Source organism: Pseudonaja textilis, chromosome 2, assembly GCF_049901715.1.
Source record: "Pseudonaja textilis isolate UNSWEBS1 chromosome 2, rPseTex1.2, whole genome shotgun sequence".
NCBI classification, from domain to species: Eukaryota; Metazoa; Chordata; class Lepidosauria; order Squamata; family Elapidae; genus Pseudonaja; species Pseudonaja textilis.
The window spans coordinates 56,704,274-56,727,424 of record NC_141991.1 but is presented as its reverse complement, the minus strand read 5'-3'; the positions used below and the strand labels follow the sequence as shown (position 1 = coordinate 56,727,424).

At 34.4% G+C, this 23,151-nt stretch overlaps 2 protein-coding genes across 3 annotated transcripts in view; one reads left to right on the top strand and one right to left on the bottom strand.

Moving 5' to 3' along the window:
- The window catches only part of CENPP (centromere protein P), a 147,581-nt gene that overhangs the window by 106,554 nt on the left and 17,876 nt on the right, over window positions 1-23,151 (bottom strand). The gene's annotated exons all lie outside the window — the stretch shown is intronic.
- On the top strand, window positions 4,843-22,553 carry OGN (osteoglycin). The gene is made up of 7 exons (XM_026724607.2): window positions 4,843-5,279; window positions 5,830-6,059; window positions 12,018-12,108; window positions 16,078-16,236; window positions 18,133-18,335; window positions 19,828-19,923; window positions 20,448-22,553. The coding sequence occupies exons 2-7, from the start codon at window positions 5,886-5,888 to the stop codon at window positions 20,619-20,621; spliced, it is 897 nt and encodes a 298-aa protein (XP_026580392.1). The 5' UTR covers window positions 4,843-5,279; window positions 5,830-5,885; the 3' UTR covers window positions 20,622-22,553.

The following is a 23,151-nucleotide window of genomic DNA, read 5'->3' as shown; positions in this document are numbered from 1 at the left end:
ATTGCAACATAGGGAAAAATCAACAGACTTGGCATATATTTAGTTCATCAATAATACAAGGCTATCAAAAGTATTATTTTTAAAAATACATAATATTTTTAATCAGTATTCACATTTATTTTGCTTTTATATATGGATTTTAATCTGATAGTTAATAAATATTTAAATATATATTATGTTTATAAAACTATAAGATGTTACAAATAAATTATGATACGATTGAAATACATAGGGGTTTTTTTGCCAGCAAATTACTTTGCCTCTATATTAAATTGGGATATCGATAGACAGTGATGCACCGAAACGATGGAAATTGATGCACCAAAAGGATGGAACTTCATTTTGATAATCTTTATTTTCGTTTTCTAAATGCTAAACATCATGTTGTGCTCTTAACTTGAAACACCACATTAATTCATTAACATTTAACACATATTCTGTATTCTTAAAGATTAATATAATGTACTAGCATTCCGCAGGGATAAGCAATCAATTTCTTATATATTTGTTATATAAAGCTATGAATTAAAAACTAACCATATCATCCTTTTGGGAACATTTCAGAAGATCAATGTTAGAGCTAACAGCAAAAGATATTTTAGAAAAATTGGATTACATAGTTTTATTCCTATTTTCCACTTCCATTCAATCATGTCTGATTCTTGGAGACTATCCGACTATCTGTAGTTTTCTTGGCAAGGCTTTTTAGAAATTGTTTGCCTCCTTCCAAGAGCTGAACATGACTGTCCCAGTCATGATCTCTGTGTTTGTATCTAGTCTGATGCATTAACCTCTACAGCAAACTGGCTTTTACTTGTAGAGATGTTATATACAATACCAGCTCGATACCCATGCTTCACTACGAAACTATGTGGCCGGGCTTAGTTTTGGGGGAGCAAAATAAGGGGGGGAATTCTACCAGTATCCATCAGTATTCATTTGGCTAGTGTCCTGTTAGTGTGTGAGAGAGTTGAGAAACTGAAAGAGTATTTGCTGTGTGAGCAAGAAGGAGACAGCAAGGAGCCTGAGTGTGGCTTGGCTCAACTGTTCTGTACTAAAGCTGCTTGGTGCTGTGAAACTGAAACTCCTCTCCTCTGCTTGTGTTTGGCATTTGGAACAGACTTCTTTTCAGGTGGGGAGGCGGAGTAGAACTCCTTACATCAGAACATGTTAATAATAATATACGAAATACTAATGCTCTGATGGTCATTTCAAAAAATCCTTTCTTAGTGAGCACCTAGAAGCACAGAGGAACATAAATGCCAAATTTCAAATTTGCAGGCTTTACAGTTCTGGAGATTTTGTGAAGATGCATGAGTGGTATTTTGCTTATATATATATAGATTGAATCATCTAATTAAGTATCTTAATTGATAACACATGCCATAAATTGTTGATTTTTAGTTAAGTGAGAATGCTAGCAATAGCATTCTCACTTATGTTGTTTTAACAGCTTGGCTAAATTAGCTAGTATAATTTAGGTAGCAACTTGGTTCTAAAGATATAGTCATTTTTATATAGTCATATATATGGGATATATCATGTATGCCAATAAGTCAAGACTTTAAATGTTCTTCATCCTGCATGTAATTTTCAAGGTAAAACCATTTTTATACTTTATCAGTGATTTTTAATGTTTTGTCATTTCAACCCTAACAGTTACCAAAAGGGAAAAAAGCTTATTCCATAGTAAGTATTATCTTTATCAAAAGGAACAAATAATATTTCCAGAAAATAGTATATCATATTATCTGATAATCTTTAATGTCACCTATTGCATTTCTCATTAACTAAACCAAATGTGGATCAATCTCTTATATTCCACAGTCCACATATTCCCCAACATGAGAATAGAAAACTGAACATATGATCATTCATTTCCACTAAATGAAAACCTCTGCCAAGATTGAACCGCTTTGGTTCTTTCAAACCTTAACATTTTTCAACTTGCCAATGAACTGGAGGGAGGGAAGAGGGAAAGAGAATGCTGAAAATGTGTGCACGGACTGTGAGAGCTTGGCAACCATCAAGGTTACCATTGCAGGTGCTTGAGAAAGAGATGGACTGTTCCCATAACAAAAGGATATCTCATAATTGGACAATGTGATCACCCAGGGGTGAGGAGAAAGGGAACTTGTTGTTTATCTAAGCAAGCATTTGTGCGGGGAAAACCAGAACTGGTTTTGATTCTTCAGTACCAAAATGGTGTATCCAATAAAGTGTTACTTTTGGGAATTCAAAGCTCCCAAGAGTGTTTCCTTATTTTGGGTTCACTAGTCGGACAGTTGATGTAGATTATTATGATTCTACATGTACAGCTCAGGATGATTCCTGTGTAATGCCATTATTCCATGTGCAGGATATTTGAACAGTTGAACCAAAATTTTAGTTTTCAGAAAAAATTCTATTGCATGTAGCAGTATTTGCCATCTATAAAAAGGCAGTATTTTCATAAATAAATTATGTTTAAATAATCCTAACAAAGTTTAGATATTTTCTAAATATTACTTTAAAGTTGCAACTGCACAAATTCTTCTATTATTTGTTCCTTGAATGTACAGTACGGTGAAAAATCAAAGAAAATGCATATTCCCTAGAAAACAATAACTATTTCCTTAATAGTTTAGGTATTTGGAAATGGAAGCAAATGAACAACAACTAACAACATTGAAGGCTAACATAAATAACCAAACCATATTCATGTATTTTCAGCAGAGCACAATTTATCAATTTTCATAAAAGTGTTGATAAATAAGTCTGCCGCCCATCTCACTGATACAGCAACCTAGGATGAAGTACATGATACAGATAAGGCCTCTGAATACAAGAAGTTATTGAAACCTCCCTTCAACAACTTTGAGAATAAGGCATTAAATTTGCCAGTACCCTACCATGTGAGGTGGAAAGTATGTTAGAAAAATATAACATCAAATTGTCTATTTGCAGAGACTCCCATAGCAACAGTTGGAAGTTTTGCAATGGCAATATCATCCTACCTCTTTGTATGACTTCCGACAGATCTTTCTCTGGTTAACAAAGATTGAGTTAAGAGGCTGCAACTGGAGAAATCTCAGAGAATAAACTAGATCAGAAACTCACAGTAGAACATTTGTTTCATCATCTACATCAGGATGTCCCAGCTGAGAAATTCTGGGAGCTGGGACACCCTGATGTAAATGGAGGACATGAATGGAATGTGATCATTGTGACAGTACAATTGCAATTGTTTTTCTTCCCAGAAACAACAATTTAAGGTGGTGTTATCACCTATAATGCCCCACAGGACAGGGTAATTTGCAGGAGGAACCTTTCCAATGACATTACTCAGTCCCATTCACTATATTGGGTAGCTACATTTTGGGTCCCTTCCCCGAAACAATGCTTTTTCCTTGTCGTGTGAAATGATCTATTCACTTCTCTCCCAATGTTTGGCTGGCTCTGATTCTGCTGGCCTTTATTAATCTGAGTATTTCTCCAGATAATGGGCCTGGAATAATTGTTCCCATCAAAAAGCAGGTATGAACATGTTTGTCTGCGTTTTCATTCAAAATTTTTCTTGTTTTCTTGGCTGTTGTAAGTCAAGTAAGTACAACCTGGGCAGCCATACATAATTTAAATAAACAAAACTGCTATAAACTGCCTCAATCTGTGTACTAATAGTGACCAAAGTATAAAATTAAGCTTACTTGCATGCAGTGCACACTTCTGAATGAAGAGTTGCTTATTAACTCATTCCTTAGAAAACATGCTGAATATGGACATTTCCAAAGTAATTGGCCCTAAGTATGAATGCATCAATTTTAATAGATGGAAGCTACATTTACTGATTTTTTCCCCCAAGTTAGGTACTGTGACTTCATACCTCTGAAATGTCAGAAGAAAATTTGAGGAGGAAAAGAAGTATGGCTTGCAATAGGGAGGATGGGAATTTTCCTTCTCTGAATACTAGCTTGGAATATATGTTTGTTTCCATTCTTCCAGACCTCATATTTGGGTGAAAATATAATATAAAAATTAGAGATCTATATTCAATAACCCCTGAATTTACTAAACAGAAGACAAAACAGATGACAGAACTTTAAAAAGTCTTCACATGCATTCATATTCAAAACCAACAAAAGACCAAAAAAATTGCAACATAATGTGAACTGATTCCAGTTTTGCATTTAACAACACTCTCAGTCAACACAGTGAATGGAGAGAACGGTTATGTTAAACATGGATCAAGTTGCAAAAGAGCACAAATTGTAAAGCAACAGATGTGCTATTATCCAAAGCATCCAATTCCAACTGAGATGGTATTCCAGAGCAAACAGCTGGTTTCTGAACTCTGACTTTTGTGGAGCAATAAGATGTGTAAAAAACCTTCAGGGTAGCTGTTGTTTTAAAAAGCTCTCTAAAGTTAAGAAATAAAAATCTCAGCTGATATTTTTAGCAGGTCTATCAAATGGAAGAATGCAACAAAATCCAATAAATGAAACAGACACGTTATTCAACATTAAATGATTTTGTGCATATCCAGTTCTTATTAATCTTTACTGTCTATATATAAAACAATGAATGTTCTGAAATGTTTTATAGCAGGACATATCAAAAGTTTTCACTGAAATCCTTTATAATGCAAACCTGCTTCTCCTAAACATTATATGTTCAATGAATATTTTTCATTGTTTTCTGTATTTTTCACTCTTTTCTGTAATGATCTATTAAGATTGGAATGCTAGCCAGTCTTTCAAAAAATAAAAGTAATTAACTCTGACACTGCTGAAGACTCAAGAAGGTGAATGGAAAACAGTGTCAACCAACTGATGTTTTAAAGTTTATGCTGCAAGCTTAAGTTTTGCAACTTTTTTCCTACACACACACAAATGGAATGCTTATGCTTTATCTGAAACAGAAGTCACTTTCTTTGTTTTTCATTAAATGCTAGACTAAATGAAAAGCATATGACTTTGCTGAAGTCTTTATTGCATGAAACTGCAGCTGATCTAAGAAATGCTTTCAACTATGAGCAACTAGATTAACATATTTTAAACTGGACTCATTCCATTTTGTAGCAGAGCAAAACTGATTTATCATGTAACATTTTGCATGTAAGCCTCCATGCTAACACAACTCTTTTTACCCTACAGACAGTACATCAAAAGTCTATCCATCTTTGAAACTGCATTACTTCAATTTCTTGAAAATAAACCATAACTTTTCTCTGGCCATTTGGAATTAATGCACAGAAAACTATATTGAACACAGATACACAAGAAGTCTTATTCAGCAAAACGGTAGGTATTGTTTTCCAATAAATGATCTTAATGTATACCACATGGTTACAAGTTACTGTAAAAATATTTTGACTGTATAATACATTATCTAGAAACTATAATCAGTGTATCTTTCTTGAATTATATACAAGCATGCTTTATGTTTAAAATATGCTTTTATTCATTTTTATTTTTCAATTCCTATTTTTTCTGGAAAGCATAGATCTTTAAGACAATACAAACTCTTACTTTCACTCCAGGGATGGGCTTAGCTTGGTTCCACATTTTAACTATTTCTTCACTCTGTGTAACAGATCTTAAAATATGGGGTTTCAATTACTTCTAATTAGCATGCAAAACCAGAAATTATAGGAATCTGAAATAATATCAAGTATATAAATATATATTGTTATACTATATAGTACCAAATTTTAAACAATAGAAGGATTTAAATAAAGAATACTAAGAGTTAAGTCATCATCCCCCGTTCCCTGAGCATTAGAAAACTGCTGCCAGCTACTCTTCTAGGGCTTTAAATATTGTTCTGACAGATTACTTTCCTTGCTTCCAGTTACAAGAATCATTCTCCTTGGTTCTTTCAGCAAAACTCAAGTCTGAGCTCCTGAAATGAAGACTTCACAGAAATTTTATCTCTTCTGTTTTTTTATGCCCTTGGTGAAGTTAGCACCACCTAATCAACAACACTCGACCCTATTTCATGAAACATTCCAGCAAGGTTATGAAGATGCATTATTTCAGGAAGACTATGAAGACAATCCACAGGACGGGCTAAAAAATAAGGTAGTTTACAAGTTCTGTATTCCTTTTTTCCACTCTGCCAGTGTATAAGTTAGCCCTGCATGCATGTTTCATGGCTAAATATAGCAGCCAATAAAGGGGGGGGGGGAACGGCAGACAAGGAGATACAAAAAAATAATAAAATACATATACATTATTGTTTTATTTTGTATGATTTATTCCTTTATCCTTACCTAATCCAAATACCTGTGCTTATAGAAATATATAATATGGCCATGAGCTCAGCTTAAAATTTGCCTCAAACTATAATTATTGTTTTATTCCTAATAATATACACAATGTTATGTATCATTCCAAGCATTCAAATTGGTCTCCTGAGAGTCATAACTGAGGGGGACCTGCTATTAATTTATTTTCTGGCCTGGGAAAGTCATGAACTAATTCCCCAACCATGTATAGGAAACATATTTAATAATGAACTACTTTATGTGAGGCAAATTAAAATAAATCCATGTTAGGTACATTATATAAATAACACACTGTTGCAATGTGATAGTTATTTATTGATACTACTGTACTGTCAGCATGCTGATTAACTCAGTTATCTTTGAGTAAGAATAGAATAATTTACACTGAATTAACCACACAATAGTCTAATCTTAATCAACAGAACTATGTTATCTACTCATTCACAGTATACTTAGATAGAAATTTTGAATTTGTTGAGCCCATTTTGATGTTCAGTCAATACCAAGAAGAAATAACAGACTTAGAATTTATACTGTGTGGAGATTATATTCAGTTGAAACATAAAAATTAAAAACGTGTGCGTGTTTAGATTAATTCTGTCAAGGGAAAGCAGTTTAATCATTAATTTATGTAAATAGATTTTGCTTTCCATTCTTTGAGAATACCTATTTGCTATTATTAATCTAAAATAAGTTAAACACTAATAAATCATCCTCCTAGCCACCTCTGACTTGAGGGATTGCCTGAAAGTCAGTATTGACTCCTGGTGACTATCTGAATTAGTCCCTCCAGGCTTCTTAGTAAGATTTTCAGAAGTGGTTTGCTATTGTCTCCCTCCTAGGGCTGAGAGTGTATGATTAGCCTAAGGTAACCCAGCTGACTTTATGACTAAACACACAGACTCTTGATGTCTAGCCTAGTGCCTTAAACACTACACCAAACTGGTTCTGTTACCACTATAATACTTACTCTGACCTGTAAGAGCATATATTTTGTATTTTCACATAATGTCTGCCATGACAAACATTCCCAACAGCCAAAATCCATTGTGGCAAACCCATAAGCTTGTTTCTTGCCTCTCCCAGCTTATCTCTAGTTCTTCTGAGAAACAGAGCTACATTTTCAAACCAAGCACTATTATGGTCACCCACCCTTTTTATTTTCTAAGGATGTTCAGTAAATTTATAGGTGAGACCAAACGCAAAAATGAAGCTAGCAACTAATAAGCAAAATAGCTTTTACATTAAATGAACAAAAATAAACTGAGCTTTCTGAATTCACCATTTTTTTATCAGAATGCTCCTGAGAAACCCATGAGCAAAACTGGGACACAGAGAAGATTTAGTGGACTTTAATGGACAAAAGCTTTGACCAAACTCGGACAATAATGGACTGTACTTCAGATAATAGACAAAATCTGATTAGTGTATCAGTACTCACAATATATTGTTTCATCTCAAAAGAGAAATTCACTGTTGAAAAGGACATGGTGCTTTCATGGGACTTGACAAAACCTACAGCAAAATATTCATTATTATTATTATTATTTGCTTTTCATTATAATTACATCCTCTCCATTATTCTATGATAAGCAATAGGAAAAAATAATGAAATACTGAATACTTGAATATGTGTTTAAACACAATCATGCTGACTAGCTTTATGTCTCACTTAGGCCAATGAATTGATGGGCAGCTTGACTAAAGCTGCAGCTATGCCTGGGATAGGCAAGTCACAACTGTCTTGGATTGGATTGTTCATTTGTGGCTTGTCACTATTTGTCAAGTTTAGAGAAAACCTTAGTTTTCCAAAGAGCTCAAGGCTATGAAATATCAGTTTTCCTCAAGTGCAACTATTAAGTATTATGTAATAGTAATAGCCATAGCACTTAGACATGTGTTTCACAGCCCTTTCTAAGCGGTTTACAGAGTTAGCATATTACCCCCAACAATCTGGGTCTCCGTTTTACCCACCTCGGAAGGATGGAAGGCTGAGTCAATCTTGAGCCAGTGAGAATCGAACTGTCAAACTGCAGGCAGCTAGCAGGCAGCAGCAATAGAACTGCATTCTAACCAGGAGTGGGCTTCAAAAATTTTAGCAAAGGGTTCTCTGCCTGGTTGCTGGGTGGGAGTGGCCCTGGTGCGCATGGCCTAGTCAGCCTCCTGAACCATGGGAGGCATTTTTGCCCTCCCTGAGCTTCGGAGGCTTTCCTTGAGCCTCCAGGATGGTGAAAACGGCCTTCCTGGGCTCCAAAGGCTCTCTGGAAGCCGGAAATGGGCTCATTTCCTCCCTTCCTGAAGGCCTGTTTTTCACCCTTCTCGAGCCTCGTGACCTGCACTTACCTGCATACAAAATGGGCTGCATGGGGACTCCTGGGAGGGGCGGGTTGGCAGGCCCATCCAGTAGGATTTGGGAGTTGTCCAAACTCTGCAGAATCTTAGCTAGGGGCTCTCGCAAACACCCAGCATCCCACCAGATTCTAACAACTGCACCATTACGGTTCAATAATGGTGATAAAGGCAACAAAAGATACTTATTTTCTCCCTTCTGTCGTGTCTACAGATAAGCAACTGTCAAACCCGTTTAAGGTGTTTTAATCAATGTTGGGAAAGAATGGGCTTCAGGCTGACTCTAGGGCTGCTGCAATGAATACCCTAGTTACCTATGGGATAAAAACACTTTGGTTCATTCAAAATTGGACTCAATTGGACAAGACCTGTTAAAATGCATTTGGCAGTCTTGTGAAGTTAAGATGGGATGGCTTTGAGTCTATAAGTTATTGAGCATGGTGAACCCAATCATTTATTCCTCCTGGTATGTGAAAGTGTTTGGGAAGTGACTTGTGATTAGTTCAATGTGATGATGCAATCCTCCTTGAGGAAGAGGTTTTCCTGCCAACCTTGAATAGGCCATATCCAAGAAATCATAAATGGATCCAACATTGCTGGACAAACTTTTGTCTAGACTCCAGCCTTTCCTTTTTAGTGATTGGGCTGACACTCAGGTGGTTCTGAAGGAAACAGAGTGTTTGGGTTCTTTTTACTTAGATTAGTCAGTCAAAGAATTTTGGCTGGTTGGATGGGTGGGGCTGAAGATTCATTTTTATTGTGACACCCTTTGGAATTTCTTACCCCAAGATGAGATTGGCTTCCGCCCTTCTGACCTTCTGTAAGAGCCTGAAGATCTGGTTCTGCCAGATGGCTGTGGCCCAATAGGGAATATCACACTGGAGGTGGTTGATTAATTCAAAGCCAATCCTACTTCTCGCCCTATCCAGCTCCGCTCTTCCCTACCTTAGAACTATGATTTTACCTTGACTGTAGTTTCATGTTATCTCTGATGATTTTAATCTTTTATGGTGTAAGCTGTCCAAAGTTGATGCAAATTGAGATGAGCAGCTTGACATTGAGATGGATAGGATATAAATTTAATAAATAGCACTGATTGTGTTTGTGCATTACTACTGGGATGGAGTTGGCTTCATTTGCATGTCTGAGGAGCAACCTACCTAAGTCATTTATGAAAATGTTGAAGACCTCTGAGCCCAAGACAGAATCCTGAGATATTTCACTGCTTACTGAATCTTCTTCTATTTAATTTTTCAAAGTCTAATTTAAGTGATATACATACAGAGAGTAGTTCCTAACACGCTTTTAAAGATTCTTCTTTTTCTAACTTTCTAGACTGTGATTCTCATTTTTTTCTTCCAAGTGTGTCTTACACATGTTTTAAATGCATTCCAGAGTATTAGGCAACTGCGTATTTTGGGGGGAGGGAGTGATCTATATTTGTTGTTGTTGACCTGTAAACTGAGAGTTATTTAATAATACTACTCCTCACTATTTGAGCTTTTCCTCAAAACTCATGAGTATAATGGAATTCTCTGAGCCTGATAATGTGAATGATATTATCAAAATATTGTGGAAAAAGATCAGATGGACATTCCTTTTGCATTTTCTAAACCTTCCCTTGAGTAAAAGGGTCAAAAAATTCAGAAATGTCAAGGAAACTCTGCCTTAATGGACTCACTGAAAAATGAATGCTAAAGTAGACATGTCCAATTTCCAAGATTCTAATCCCCTTTTCTTGGCAACAAACCTCACTACTGAGACTGTGAGAATCTAGCTTTCTTGGTTGGGATCAAAGTTATAGATTTGGCAATGACATTGTTACTAATGTATCATCAGAAATTGTAATTGGTCAAATACATATTTGTTACTTAACTAACCATATATAGGATATTAAGAAATAGTTCAATCATGAATACATCCTATACAGAGGATTTAAGAAAGTATATTTTTGCTTGTTTGAATTTACCATCGCCATGCTTCAACTAAATTAAATCCCTAAATTCTTGCCTGAAAAAAATTCAAGCCTTGCATGTTTTTTTTAACTAGGAAACATTTTTCAATCCAATAAAGGAACCAAAATTAAATTAGAATTCCCAGCAATGATAATCATATCTACCATCTATTAATCCAATCAAATTTTCAAAATGATTATGTAAAACAGCAAGTTGGATCTCAAAAAAAAAAAAAATATCCAAGCCATCTAGATTATTTTTCACAACCAAAATTATATAGTATAAATTAAATTCTAACAAATTCTGAATTTCCAAAATTCCAATTGTTTATTCATAATATTAATGATAAATACTGACAATATATAGCAGTATAAAAATAAAAAAAATTCTGGTAGCTAAGGATTTTTTCTTCAATTCTATTACATAAACATATCTAATTCAACTAAATGCTCTTTAAAATCATGATACCAAGTTCAATCCTACTAAGTATTTTCAAATAATTGCTATAGATTAACTCTCAACTCAAAGGCTGACATCTTTTATCCTGCAGAACAGATTCCAATCTACTTGGAAACAGAAAATTGGAGATAAAGTTCAAAAATTATATTTTGCACTAGAAGCACATTTGATACTGGCACAACAGCAGGTTATGGCAGCCTTTATGCAAAGGATTCTTGATACAGAATTGCAAGCTGAGCACAGCACAATGCCGGCTGGAATGTTGTGGGACATATGAGATATGTTTCCATCTAGTCTGGTATCTTAACAAATTCACAGTTAAGTGGTTTCTTAGGGCCTTCACACCGCTGTGCTTTGATATCCTACTATCAGGAAGGCAAATTTCAGAAAAACCTCTGAGCAGAAAGGACTTCCTTGGGTCAGTTAGGGAGAATGTCTCATGTATTATTCAAATGGAACTTCTATAGAGAGGCATCAGCTCTTAATGTCCAATTAGGCCCCTCTTACAGATATCTAAGATGAATTTTATGGAAAACTCCTTGGCAGATAAGGACACTGAAAAAAACAAAACACATGGCTAAATTTACATTTGCAACTTGCAGAAACTGTGCTTCACTAATGATAAATAACTTTGGACTGATTACTGGTTATATTGGGGAGATTAGAATATTGTGTTAAAATATAAGAATACTGTATGGTTCTGATTTTATTGCATTTTTCCTTTTTTCTTCTTATTTTATTTTGATTGTTTGATGGATCTGTAATAAATAAATTCATTCATTCATTCTCAATGGAAAGAGTTAAGTTTACAATATAATTTTCTGCACTGTTTTCAACCATTCAGCAAAAACTTAAGATAACTATGTTTTAACTATTGTAACATGTAAAAACATCATTACCATTATAGCTTAATATTGCTATATTATCAGCTATGCTTATATAACATATATATTGCATATTATATGTTATATGTTTTATATATTTAAAAGGAAGACAATACTTTCGTCGTTTTCAATGAAAATAAGGTGCAGCTGCAAAGAGATGATGAAAAACTTGCAGAGGGAACAACAAATTATACAAGTAAGTTTTTCAACTTTATAATAAACAGAATAAAGTCTGCAGAGTTTCTCAGTCATTCAGGTCATGGTTGTCCCAAAGGCGCTTTTTCAAGAGGCAACTGGACTTCATTTTTTCTTTGGAAGACGTTTCACTTATCATCCAAGAAGCTTCTTCAGCTCTGACTAGATAGTGGGGAAGGGAAGATTCATATTCCTTGCAGACAACTGCTCATTTGCATTCCTTTGGAAGGTCGTTGAAACACGTGAAGGCTTATCTGTGTCCTCAGGATCACCTAAGTAGTGCTCCTGGTTCCTGTAACCTGCAATTTTTCCTCTGGAAATCCATTCCTACTCCCACATCATTCAAAGGGTGTTTCATCCCAAATTGTACAATTGAAAGTCTGTAGAGATTCTCAGTCATCCAGGTCACGGCTGTCCCAAAGGTGCTTTTTCAGGAGGCAATCGGACTTTGTTTTTTCTTTTTTTATATGTAAAAATTTTATTTGGGTTTTCACAAAACATAATACAAGTAAAATTTCTTTTTTTGAGAATAGCATGGTCCCGGGTTATCACTTCTCCATACAGACACAAATTCAATTTCATATTCATCTTTGTGTTCTATTCCATATCTTATTACTATTTTAACATTTTCTCAATAATTTTTCCCTTCCCTTAGTTTTCTCAATCTTACTTTTAATTATCTCATTCCTTTATAAATTCAATTATATATATCTTTTTCTAAGTTTTAACACCTTTCTAGTCATTATATTTATACTTTTGTCTGTCCTGTTTCAATTTCATATTTTCTTTTCTTTTCTTTTCTCATTAAACAAAATTTTCCCCTGTAGTTACTAATTGGAGTATGACACCTTTGTCTCTTTTAATTTTTATCCATTCAACTCTTATTTAAACTTCAATTTATGTCTTTACCATTTTAACATTCAATATAACACATAACTTCCAGTCAAATTCTGCTTGGTACAGTCTTGAAAAAGTCCATAACTTTTTCATGTTTCTTTCATATTCCTATCACTTAATTTTTATAACACATGTATAATAATTAAAATGTTCTCCTTCTTTCCTAATATCATTCTCTCATTCTCTTTATTTCACTTATTTATCAAACATTCCATTACATTACAATGAGTATTTTATCTATCATTTTAATCACACTTGTTTCATATTTTCAAAGTTCATTTCTATTTCTAATGTAACAATACTATCTTACGTACCCTTGCAGAATCCCCCTTTCAATTAAATTTTCACCCATTATCTCTGTGTCTTCTAAATAGGCTTATACCCTTAATCCTTGTACGTTTTCCCTATTTCTCTATGTCCTGTTTCTATCCTTTATAATTTCTTTTCCTTTCCCTCTCCCCGCTCTTCTTCTCCCTTCCCTTTTTGACCACTTCTCTCTCTAATTCTGATTCTCTCTTCTGTAATCCTCTCTTCTGTTTCTTCCTAATGTTGTAATTACTTTTCAAAGTATTCTTTTTTGGGGTTGTTTTTTCAGATCTTAAATTTTCCATTCTCTTTCCCCCCTTTCCTTTCTTTTCCCCACATAGAAATACTTGGTCATTGAAGAGGGTTTCTTCTTTGTCCTGCCCTTCTTGTTCTATAGGCATTTCTTGTTGTTTCTCATAGTTCAGGATCTCCATTTCTAAAAATTGAAATACGAAACCAAAAGAACCTCTTCCTTCTTGTGCATCTTCTTTCTATTTTTTAAGTTCCATTCTCAATTCTTCCAAGAGTGATACCATTTTAAAAACTTTTAAACAACCAATCAATTAATTTTAGTCCTTTAGATCCAATACCCAAATATCCAAAAATCACCAAGTAATCCAAATAATCCAAAGCTGTTTCTTCTTGCTTCTTTTTTCCACTTTCTCTTCCTGAGGTTCTCTTATCTTGTTACAAAGTTTCAGTTAAAATGTATCTTTTAGGAATCTTGTTAAAGTTTCACTGTTAATTCCTTTCATTTCCAGGTGGTCTCCTCCATTTTTCCAGATCCCACCCTTTTGTTTTTTTCCTTCTTTTAAAAGTTTTTGAGAATCCAGAAATCTTTATTATCCCTTTGGCATTTTATTTTCAGCTTAAATACCTGTTAATGTCCAAGTGGATTTTTGCTGGTTTCTTGCTTAAGTCTCTTAGTTGTCAATATAGGGAAGAAAAGAAAAAAAAACTAAATCCTTTCACTTCCCTCTCTCATTCACCACTTCAAAGTCTTCTTTGGGAATAATGTTGTTCTTTATAATTCAAATTCCAGGGTACCTTGCATTGTTGCTTTTTCAGTTCAACCCGGTCAGCCAAAACTTTCTTTTCTTATCTTCCTCCTGCACATTGTTTTCCGGTCGATTCTTCTTTGAGGTGGCCATTTCTGACCACTGCTGCAACTGCCTTCAGGAAAGGGAGTAATGGCCAACTGAGGAGGAGAGATGCGACTCTCCTTGGCCCTGCTGGCAGTCTCCCCCCTCTTCACCACCTCTACGGGGTGGCTTAGCCCCAAAACCAGCCGGCTCGGGGCACTCCAGCGGCGAGCATAGATTGAAACTGCGCATGATCGCAGATTTCAGTCTGTCGCCAAAGAAGCTCAAACTGGAAGCCCGGACTTTGTTTTTTCTTTTGAAGACGTTTCACTTCTCATTGCTAAGCAGGTAATGAGGACACAGATAAACCACCAAGTGCTTCAACAACCCTCTAAAAGGATGCAAATGACCAGCTGTCTGCAAAGAATATAAATCCTTCCATTCCCACTATCCTGACAGAGCTGAAGAAGCTTCTTGAATGAGAAGCGAAATGTCTTTAAAAGAAAAAACAAGGAAGTCCAGTTGCCTCCTGAAAAAGCACCTTTGGGACAATAAACAGAATAGTTTCCAAAACCTGTCAGTATTAGGGTAAGAAACATTATTAAGTATGTTTATTGTATTGTTGTATGTGTTGTAACCAAACCAACTGTTTGGTTAAGCAATTAGGCAGCAATTATGGGATATTATAGAAATTCTATATAGGAATTCCAGCTTTTCAGTAAGCATTTTTAAAATATATATAGTACAATGACATGCTTACTGATACCGCAGAACTATGATAGGACTACCTAACATAAGCTAAAGTAGCGATCCCTTTTCCTTTTGGCAATGAAGACTTATTGAGCTCATGAAGCAGCATTTGCGACATATACAATCTGTATGTTGCTGCACTGAAATGACTATGGAATTTCAGTGTTTTCAGAAAAAATCATAGTAAACTTCAGGAAGACCACCAATCAGAATACAACCAAAATACATTGTTCCCTAAATGTTATGGGCCATAATCTACCACATTAGTCCAGTCCAGTTTGGTAAGCAAAGGCATTTCATTTATCACATCACCTGTCACTCTCCCAGGCTAGGAAAGATAACAGATTTGTCACTGCAGTATAACAGATCTATATCTAAAGACAGTTTTCATCAGCACAAAATGAATTTTCATTTTTTCACCATCTTGCAATTTGTACATGCAATTGCATGAAAAATTGCTGTTCAAAATTACACTAAAAGGTCCAAAAGCCCAACCTGGCTAACTTGTTTCTGTCTATTGCTCATTACAACCCAAACTTAGCTAATTTGCAAAGTTAAGCAGTGAGAGCACTAGGAACAATTATTTATCTATGTTAAACTTAATATTTTAAAATAATCCTAGAAGAAAACAATAGGAACTACATGATTGCCAAGAAAACTACTCGGACTGGGTATATTATAAAATGATCAGGAATTGAATTTAACTAGAGGGAATGTTTACCTTTTATTCAAAGCAATGTGTATATTTCCTCTGTATAGACTTTTTTCTCAAAGGCTAGAGCTATCAGTAAGCACCTGCTACCAACCTGCTCTCCCTCAAAGGATGTTTGAATAACCTAGATTCTGCAGAAAATTGTGGAAGATCATTTTATTATTAACTGTTGAAACATTTATCAGGCTTCTACATAAACTGACACAAAATTATATACTTTCAGAATTGGCTACTTGTCTACTATGTGTTTGTTTAATTCGTTCAATTTACTGCGAAGAAATGGATATTGAAAGTATCCCTGTTCTGCCAAAGGAAACAGGTTACCTTTATGCACGATTCAACAAAATCAAGAAGGTGAAAGTATCTGATTTTGCTGAAATTCGTAAGTAAACCATAAAAATAAATTTGATGATCAATCATTAGAAACACACTTTGGTTAGCATTTAGTTATCTGTATTTTTGAATCACTAAGCTATTACAGAAAGTAATAACACTTTTTTCAGAGAAAAGTAATTTTACTGGCCAAATTAATTCACAAATCAAATTAAAGTTTGCTTTATATGATGGCTTTTGAAGATTATACTTTAAAACACTCCAATCTTCTGGTGACTACATTCCTTTGGAAGTGATTGCTGGAGAGATGGTGCCAGAGGTGGTGGTATAAGAGGTCAATGGCAGTTCATGCCCCAGAGAGTAGATCCAGGATCAAATGTATCCATGATTTCTAAAATGGCGTATTTCATTTTAGAAATATATTTTCATTTTCATGTTGATTTTAAGATGGGATTGCACTTATCAGAAATCCAGATTATTTGTATTTATGAGTAGTCCTCAGGTTATGACAGAAATTCAAACTGTATTACCATGGCTAACCAATGCATTCATAAAGCCCAATGTGATATGACCAATTTGCTTAGCGATGAGAATCCATGCGGTTCTAGTTGTCACTATAATCCAAAACATTTGGGTCATTAAGTGGGAAGAAGTAAGGTAAAGGGTGCTGTGGTGTTGGGGAGGAGAGCTACTGCAGGCCATATATAAGTTGGGAAAGGCAGAGGAGGCCTGGTTCAGCCAGCACAGGTTGCATACAAATCACGGAAGACCATGGAAGAAAAGGTGGGAGTGACAAACTGAAGTGACTTGTAACTTTCCCTGCTAGCTTCTCCAGTGCCTTTGCTTGTGAGAAGATGGCAGGGAAGGTTGCAAATGGCGGTCCCATTACTGCACTCCCTGAAATGTCATAATTGTGAGCTGGGTATCCAAGTGTCCTGATCACAATTACATGCTTGTAGGTGTGCTGCAAGGGCCAGAACTTTGAAGACTACTCATATATCAATTTTTGAGTACCACTTTACAATTTTGAATAATTTCTGAATGAATGAACATAAGCCGAGAACTACCTGTATATGCCTTTAGAATTTAGGCAAAAGATTAAAGTTAGGATAAAAATTGCATATGGCCCACTGCCACTCCTGACTTACAAGAAGCACAAATTAAGCAAACCATGTTTCCTAAGTAAATCAACACTGTTCAGTTGCTGACAGCTAAAATACCTTGCTGGCCTTTCTCTTTGATTCAAAGGATTTTTTTAAAAAATCTGAGTGAAATTCATAGCCCAAAGTTTAAAAAGTCTTCTATTTCATATGAACTAGTGCCATCACCCTAGGTATGTTTAAGAGACAGAATCAATGCTTTCCTCCTCTATGCTCCCTGTTTGTAAACTCCATGGTTAACTACTGACATAATTAAGAGACAAAGAAAAATTATTGAAAAAAAGTGAAAAATATTAATTCCATGTTTCCCCAATTAAGAAAAAAGTCAGAAATGCCCTCTCCTTCCAGTCTTCAAGAGTGACCACCAGGAGCCACACAATTGGAAAATAAAAATGGCAATCTAGGAATGCAAAAAAAGTGCCAGTAAAGTCTTACTATTCGTATCTTGGAGGAGGACATTGCCAATAGGCTTATATCAAACTGAGGGAAAGGATACAATTTTACTTCAGATCTCAAATGCTCTGTAATTTTGTTTTAAAAATATTTCTACTTTTCTAGAGAATTAATGATTTACAAATAGTTGTGGTGTTTTTACAAAGGAGGAAATTTTCAGCTCCCGTGTTGGGAAAGTCATCTACCTCTCAAGTAGAATCCAGAGAACCATCTTAATAAGATATGTAAAACTGGTTCTTTATTTAGTCACTTCAGCACATTGTAGAGCATGCCTTTAAGCAGTAAACACCTGTAGAAAAGATATTTTAATTGTAATATTGTTTGCTTTTAAGCCACCCTAAGAAGAATTGATTTGACTGGGAATGCAATTCAAGAGATTGAAGACGCAGCCTTTGCAAAGCTAATTCTGCTAGAAGAACTTTCATTAGCTGATAATCGGATAGTCAAGCTTCCAGTTTTGCCTCCCAAACTAACTACACTCAACCTAAATAACAACAAAATTAAAAGCAGAGGAATTAAAGCAAATGCTTTCAAGGTAAAATAATTATTAAGTACATGCACTACTAAACGAAGCCAGTCTGAATTATTTCAGAAGGAGATATTGCACTTAGAAAATAAGTATTATATAAAAAATATATTGGACCAATATGTTGTCATGATTACCATTCCAAGATTTAAATTTTAAACTTGCTAAATTGATTGACTTGTGCTGAAGGATCACTATGGATCACTATCTTATAGCAGAGACCAAGAAACTTGTCCATCCCTTTACTATATAGCTAGAGAAAACATTTGTAAGAACAAAAGCACCACCCTCTACCTGCTTGTATGGAAATAAATCCTGCTGAATTCAATAAACATTACTTTTAAGTAAGATAATGTACTGATATACAATATTTTCATTTTACTTTAAGCCTTCAAGCAATATTGCCAAATGTATTACAGATGGAAACGTTATGTAGGTATAAAGTAGATTTGCAATTTCAAAATATTATTAGCATTCATGCATATTTATTCTTATTACAGGTACTGATTATAGTACTTAGGTCATGAGATATGACTAAACAAGTTAGATGCTGAATATCTTCCATAATCATCTATGAGAAAAGGAACAAAAAACTAGGGTTGTTTTTTATTCCTGAAGTTCTGATGAGATTATTGTATTTCAAGATTCCACATCTCTTGAGACTCTAGTGGTCTTTTGTGAAATTTCAATTTATTGTTACATTTTAATATTCTTTAAATTAATTTTGAGGTGTATACTTATTAGGATTTTGTGAGTGCTGCATATCCATGTTCTAATGGAAATCTTATTATTTTTGTGAAGTTGTCCAGCCTTTGCCAATGACAACCAAACAAATATTTTACAAGCCTTGTTTAAAGTATTTACATATTTTATTCTGACTGACTTCTATTAGTTTACATTTTAAACAGCAGTCTAAATGCAGCATCTTCACTTGCAATCAACATCTGGACTTAGTCTATTTCTCAGTTAATACTAATCCCAAATACTTTATCCTGCATTGCAGTTTAATTTGCAGTGCATAGATAGAACTATACTACCAAATGTATTTATCCTAAATACACAATATTGTCCAGATTTTTTTTATAAAGTAGCAATTTTCCTTAATAGGAACTTTTTACCCGTCTTTCTTAAAAATAAAAATAAAATAAGGAGGGGTGATACACAGTGCCACTGCATGAACACAGTCATGTGGTCATGCTGGGGTAGTGGCTCCTATGGACTCAATGGGCCACCATTTACTATTGTTAACTCTGGGTCTTTAATCTGATTCTATGTATCTGTATGATCTTAATATATTTTTGTAAATATCCCATAACTTTTTGGATTGTGTAGCAAATAAACTAAAAATAAGTAAAGCAAATAAGAATGCTGCTGTACTATACAACCTTTAGCTATTGGCTACGTTTCACTTCCAGATTCAAGCAGATTACTGTTTACCCAATTTAACTACTAAATAACATAGTATTATTTAGTAAAAAAAAATATCTTCTTCTTTTTACAGAAGCTGACAAAATTGTCCTATCTCTACTTAGCACAGAATGCACTGGAGTCTGTTCCTCCTAATTTGCCAGAAAGCCTACGTATTCTGCACCTTCAGGTTTGTCAATCTATTTTTTTTAACTGTTGCTCAAACAGTAATGGTTTACAACAAGCTTAATGCTTTAAAATACATCCCCAGTATCTGGGGAAAATGTACATCAATCACTTGTTAATGTGGATTTGCAATGTGCTACAATTAAAAAATGTCAAGTATGACAGCACTCAAAAAATTATTACACTGATTAAATCTAACTGATGTTAATATGAGCACGTGGTCACACACTACTGTAGTATTTACAATGAATAGATGAAGAATACTGGAGAAAGATATTTCAAATAACTTGAAAATGCCTAAAAACAGAAATCCTTAGAATTATATTTGTTTAAACTTATTTATTGCTTAACTAAGGAAGAATATTAACCCGTGTTAAGTACAATGCTAATTTGGTTTCTGAATCTTCTTAGAGAAAATGTATATGTTCTATAACATTACAGAAATATTAATAATATCTCAACAAAAGAAAAAAATGAAATTTCAAAGAGGATGCTTGGATTTTTCAAATGCATTGCTTTGATTTACAGTTCAACAACATAACCAGCATCACAGATACAACTTTCTGCAAAGGAAACAATCAGACCCGTTACGTTCGTCAGCGCATGGATGAGATTAGAATGGAAGGCAATCCAGTCATCTTGGGAAAATATCCCAATGCTTATATTTGCTTGAAGACTTTGCCTGTAGGCCAATACTTTTAGTTGCTAATCAAAGTGAAACACGTAAAAATTAGATAAAATTACTGTTATATCACTGTTCTAAACATGTCTTTGTATTAATAGCCTCTCACATATATTCAGAACTGTTAATGGTAACGATATATTTAGATCTTCCCTAATGTGGTGATATTGTACCTTCTGATTTAAAATGTTTGAGTGTTTTTCTACTTTTAGATAAAAGACTCAAGTATGAAACCAGGAAAAAGCATCGACGCTTTCTGAGTAATCAGATTACAAAATGAATTAAAATTGATTTTAAAATTGTTACTGTTATGAAGCTAAGAATCACAGTAAACTTAAAGGAATGCATTCTTTTAGGGGACGAGTATAATTTAATTACAAAAGTACTGAAAATAGACTGTACAGTACTTTGGATTTAAAGAGGAAAAAGTCATTCACAGCACATTCTGTGTGCAAAGACATATAGGAGCTCTTGCAATGCCTTAAATCCATTTTTCTCAGGATCATGCTGTACCCCTGGAGGGCATCCATGTGTTCCTGGAAAAAAACTTAGCTCATTTAATAAGTTGCTGATAGGTGGTACATAAGCATCCTACACAGTTCAAACTATTTTCTCCTTGAAATACAAAGGATGCACTTAATGAAAATCCAGGGAATATGGGGCAACATAAAGCAAGCCTATGATGCTTTCTCAGTCAACGTAGACACAGGTTGGATAGAAAGGGCAAGGGGTTCTTAGATAGCTGACCAAGTGCTAGAGTTTGACACAGTTGAGATTGCTGAAACGTCAGACAAGGCTATGGCTTCATGCTACTGGCAGGCACAGCTATTTATGCAAGAAAGAACCAATATAATACAGAGATCAGCTGAAATTGCAACATAGATTATTTAAGCCAAACAGCCCTTCCCAATTCAACTTCCAATGCTGGTGAAAGAAGATAATATTATTTTAAATATATTAGCAATCTATTAATCTTATTGGCGAATGTTATTCATTAGCCTAGCAAAATAACAACCACAAATGAAATTAAAAAAACTAATCATACTGTTTCAGCCTGATCTCTGCGCTGCAAACTATTGAAATAAAACTATTCAGTGTAGAAAAATGAAATGTGTTCCAGTTTAAATTTTATTATGTATTTTAAAGAAAAAGTGACCCAAGCTTATTAAAAGTGTTTATCAAAATGAAAGGGAAAAAAACTACCAATCAATTTATGCTATAGCATGGAGGATTTTGCTTAAATGTTAGCCTGCCTGCAAGTCCATTCTGTGGATCCTTTTGTGTGCATTGGGGGTGAGTACAAAAGTTTAAAAAAGGAAAATATATATCTTAAATCTTGAGGATTAGACACTCCTAACCTTTAGTGAGTTTGTGAAATTTATCTCCAACCAACTAATGTGGCATAGTATTTGCAATATGAAAAAGTAACATTGTTTAAATCTTTGTTGCATTTAAAGTATATTGACGTAACCAATATCACAATTTTGGTGTGATATCAGAATTGTAATTAATTCAGCTGAATTAATTCATAAAAGTCAGCTTAGTTGATTTCAACACAGCAATAAAACAATTTGCATGCATGTATCAGATGAAGGGTTTTTTTTTTCAGAAATACCAGCAGTAAGTCTTATTTGTACTCATTCTCATTCTTTGCATATGTTTGATTAAGACAGATATTTCTGATTTAATTATTCACCAATATTGGAGACTATTTTACAGCCATGAGCCTTTGCTGTATCTATATACTTTTAGCAATTTAAAATGTCATACTTCAATTATATGGTGAATTTATATGATGTGAAACCTTTACAGAAATTTGATTGATTTTAGTCTGCACATGCTTCCTGTTGTCTAGAATTCTCCATGCCTAATAAATAATTATAAAGAAAAAAGGCTTACTGTTCTTTTGTAGATGTCTTACATATCACAGACAGTAAAATGATAAATTGCTGTAGTTTCCTCGTTTCTCCTACCCCCTACCTCCTACAACACCTGAGTGAATCAGTCTATTTGTATTCTTCCTACCATCAACAGTATTAGGCTATATTTTAATCTTCTTTCTTGCCTTCATTCAACTGAAATCACATGATTCCCCACTCTTCCTACTGTTCCTTCTATGGTGATTCTATAATCTATAGGATATTTTCATATTAATCACTCTGATATTCCAAGCAACAATTCGATGCTCTTGAGTATACTGTGAATAACCAAGAAAATTAATAAATGGATCAGAGAACAATCCAGAGTTTTCACTCAAGGTACATATGACCAGACTCATTACCATATTTTGAGCACATTATGTAAACACCTAACTCTCTTGAGAATCTGTAACTCTGGGAAAGATGGAAGGAAGACAAGAGGGTAATGAGCAACAAGGCAAATGGACTTGATTACAGCAGCCATAGAAGAACCACTGAAAGGTTTGAAAATCTAAGTCATCCTGGAGAAGATTTGTCTATGTGGTTCTTAAGAAATGACACCAACCTAATGACACATAATTAATCACATTTTTATTTTGGCAAAATTAAATCTGACAGAGATAGACTAGCA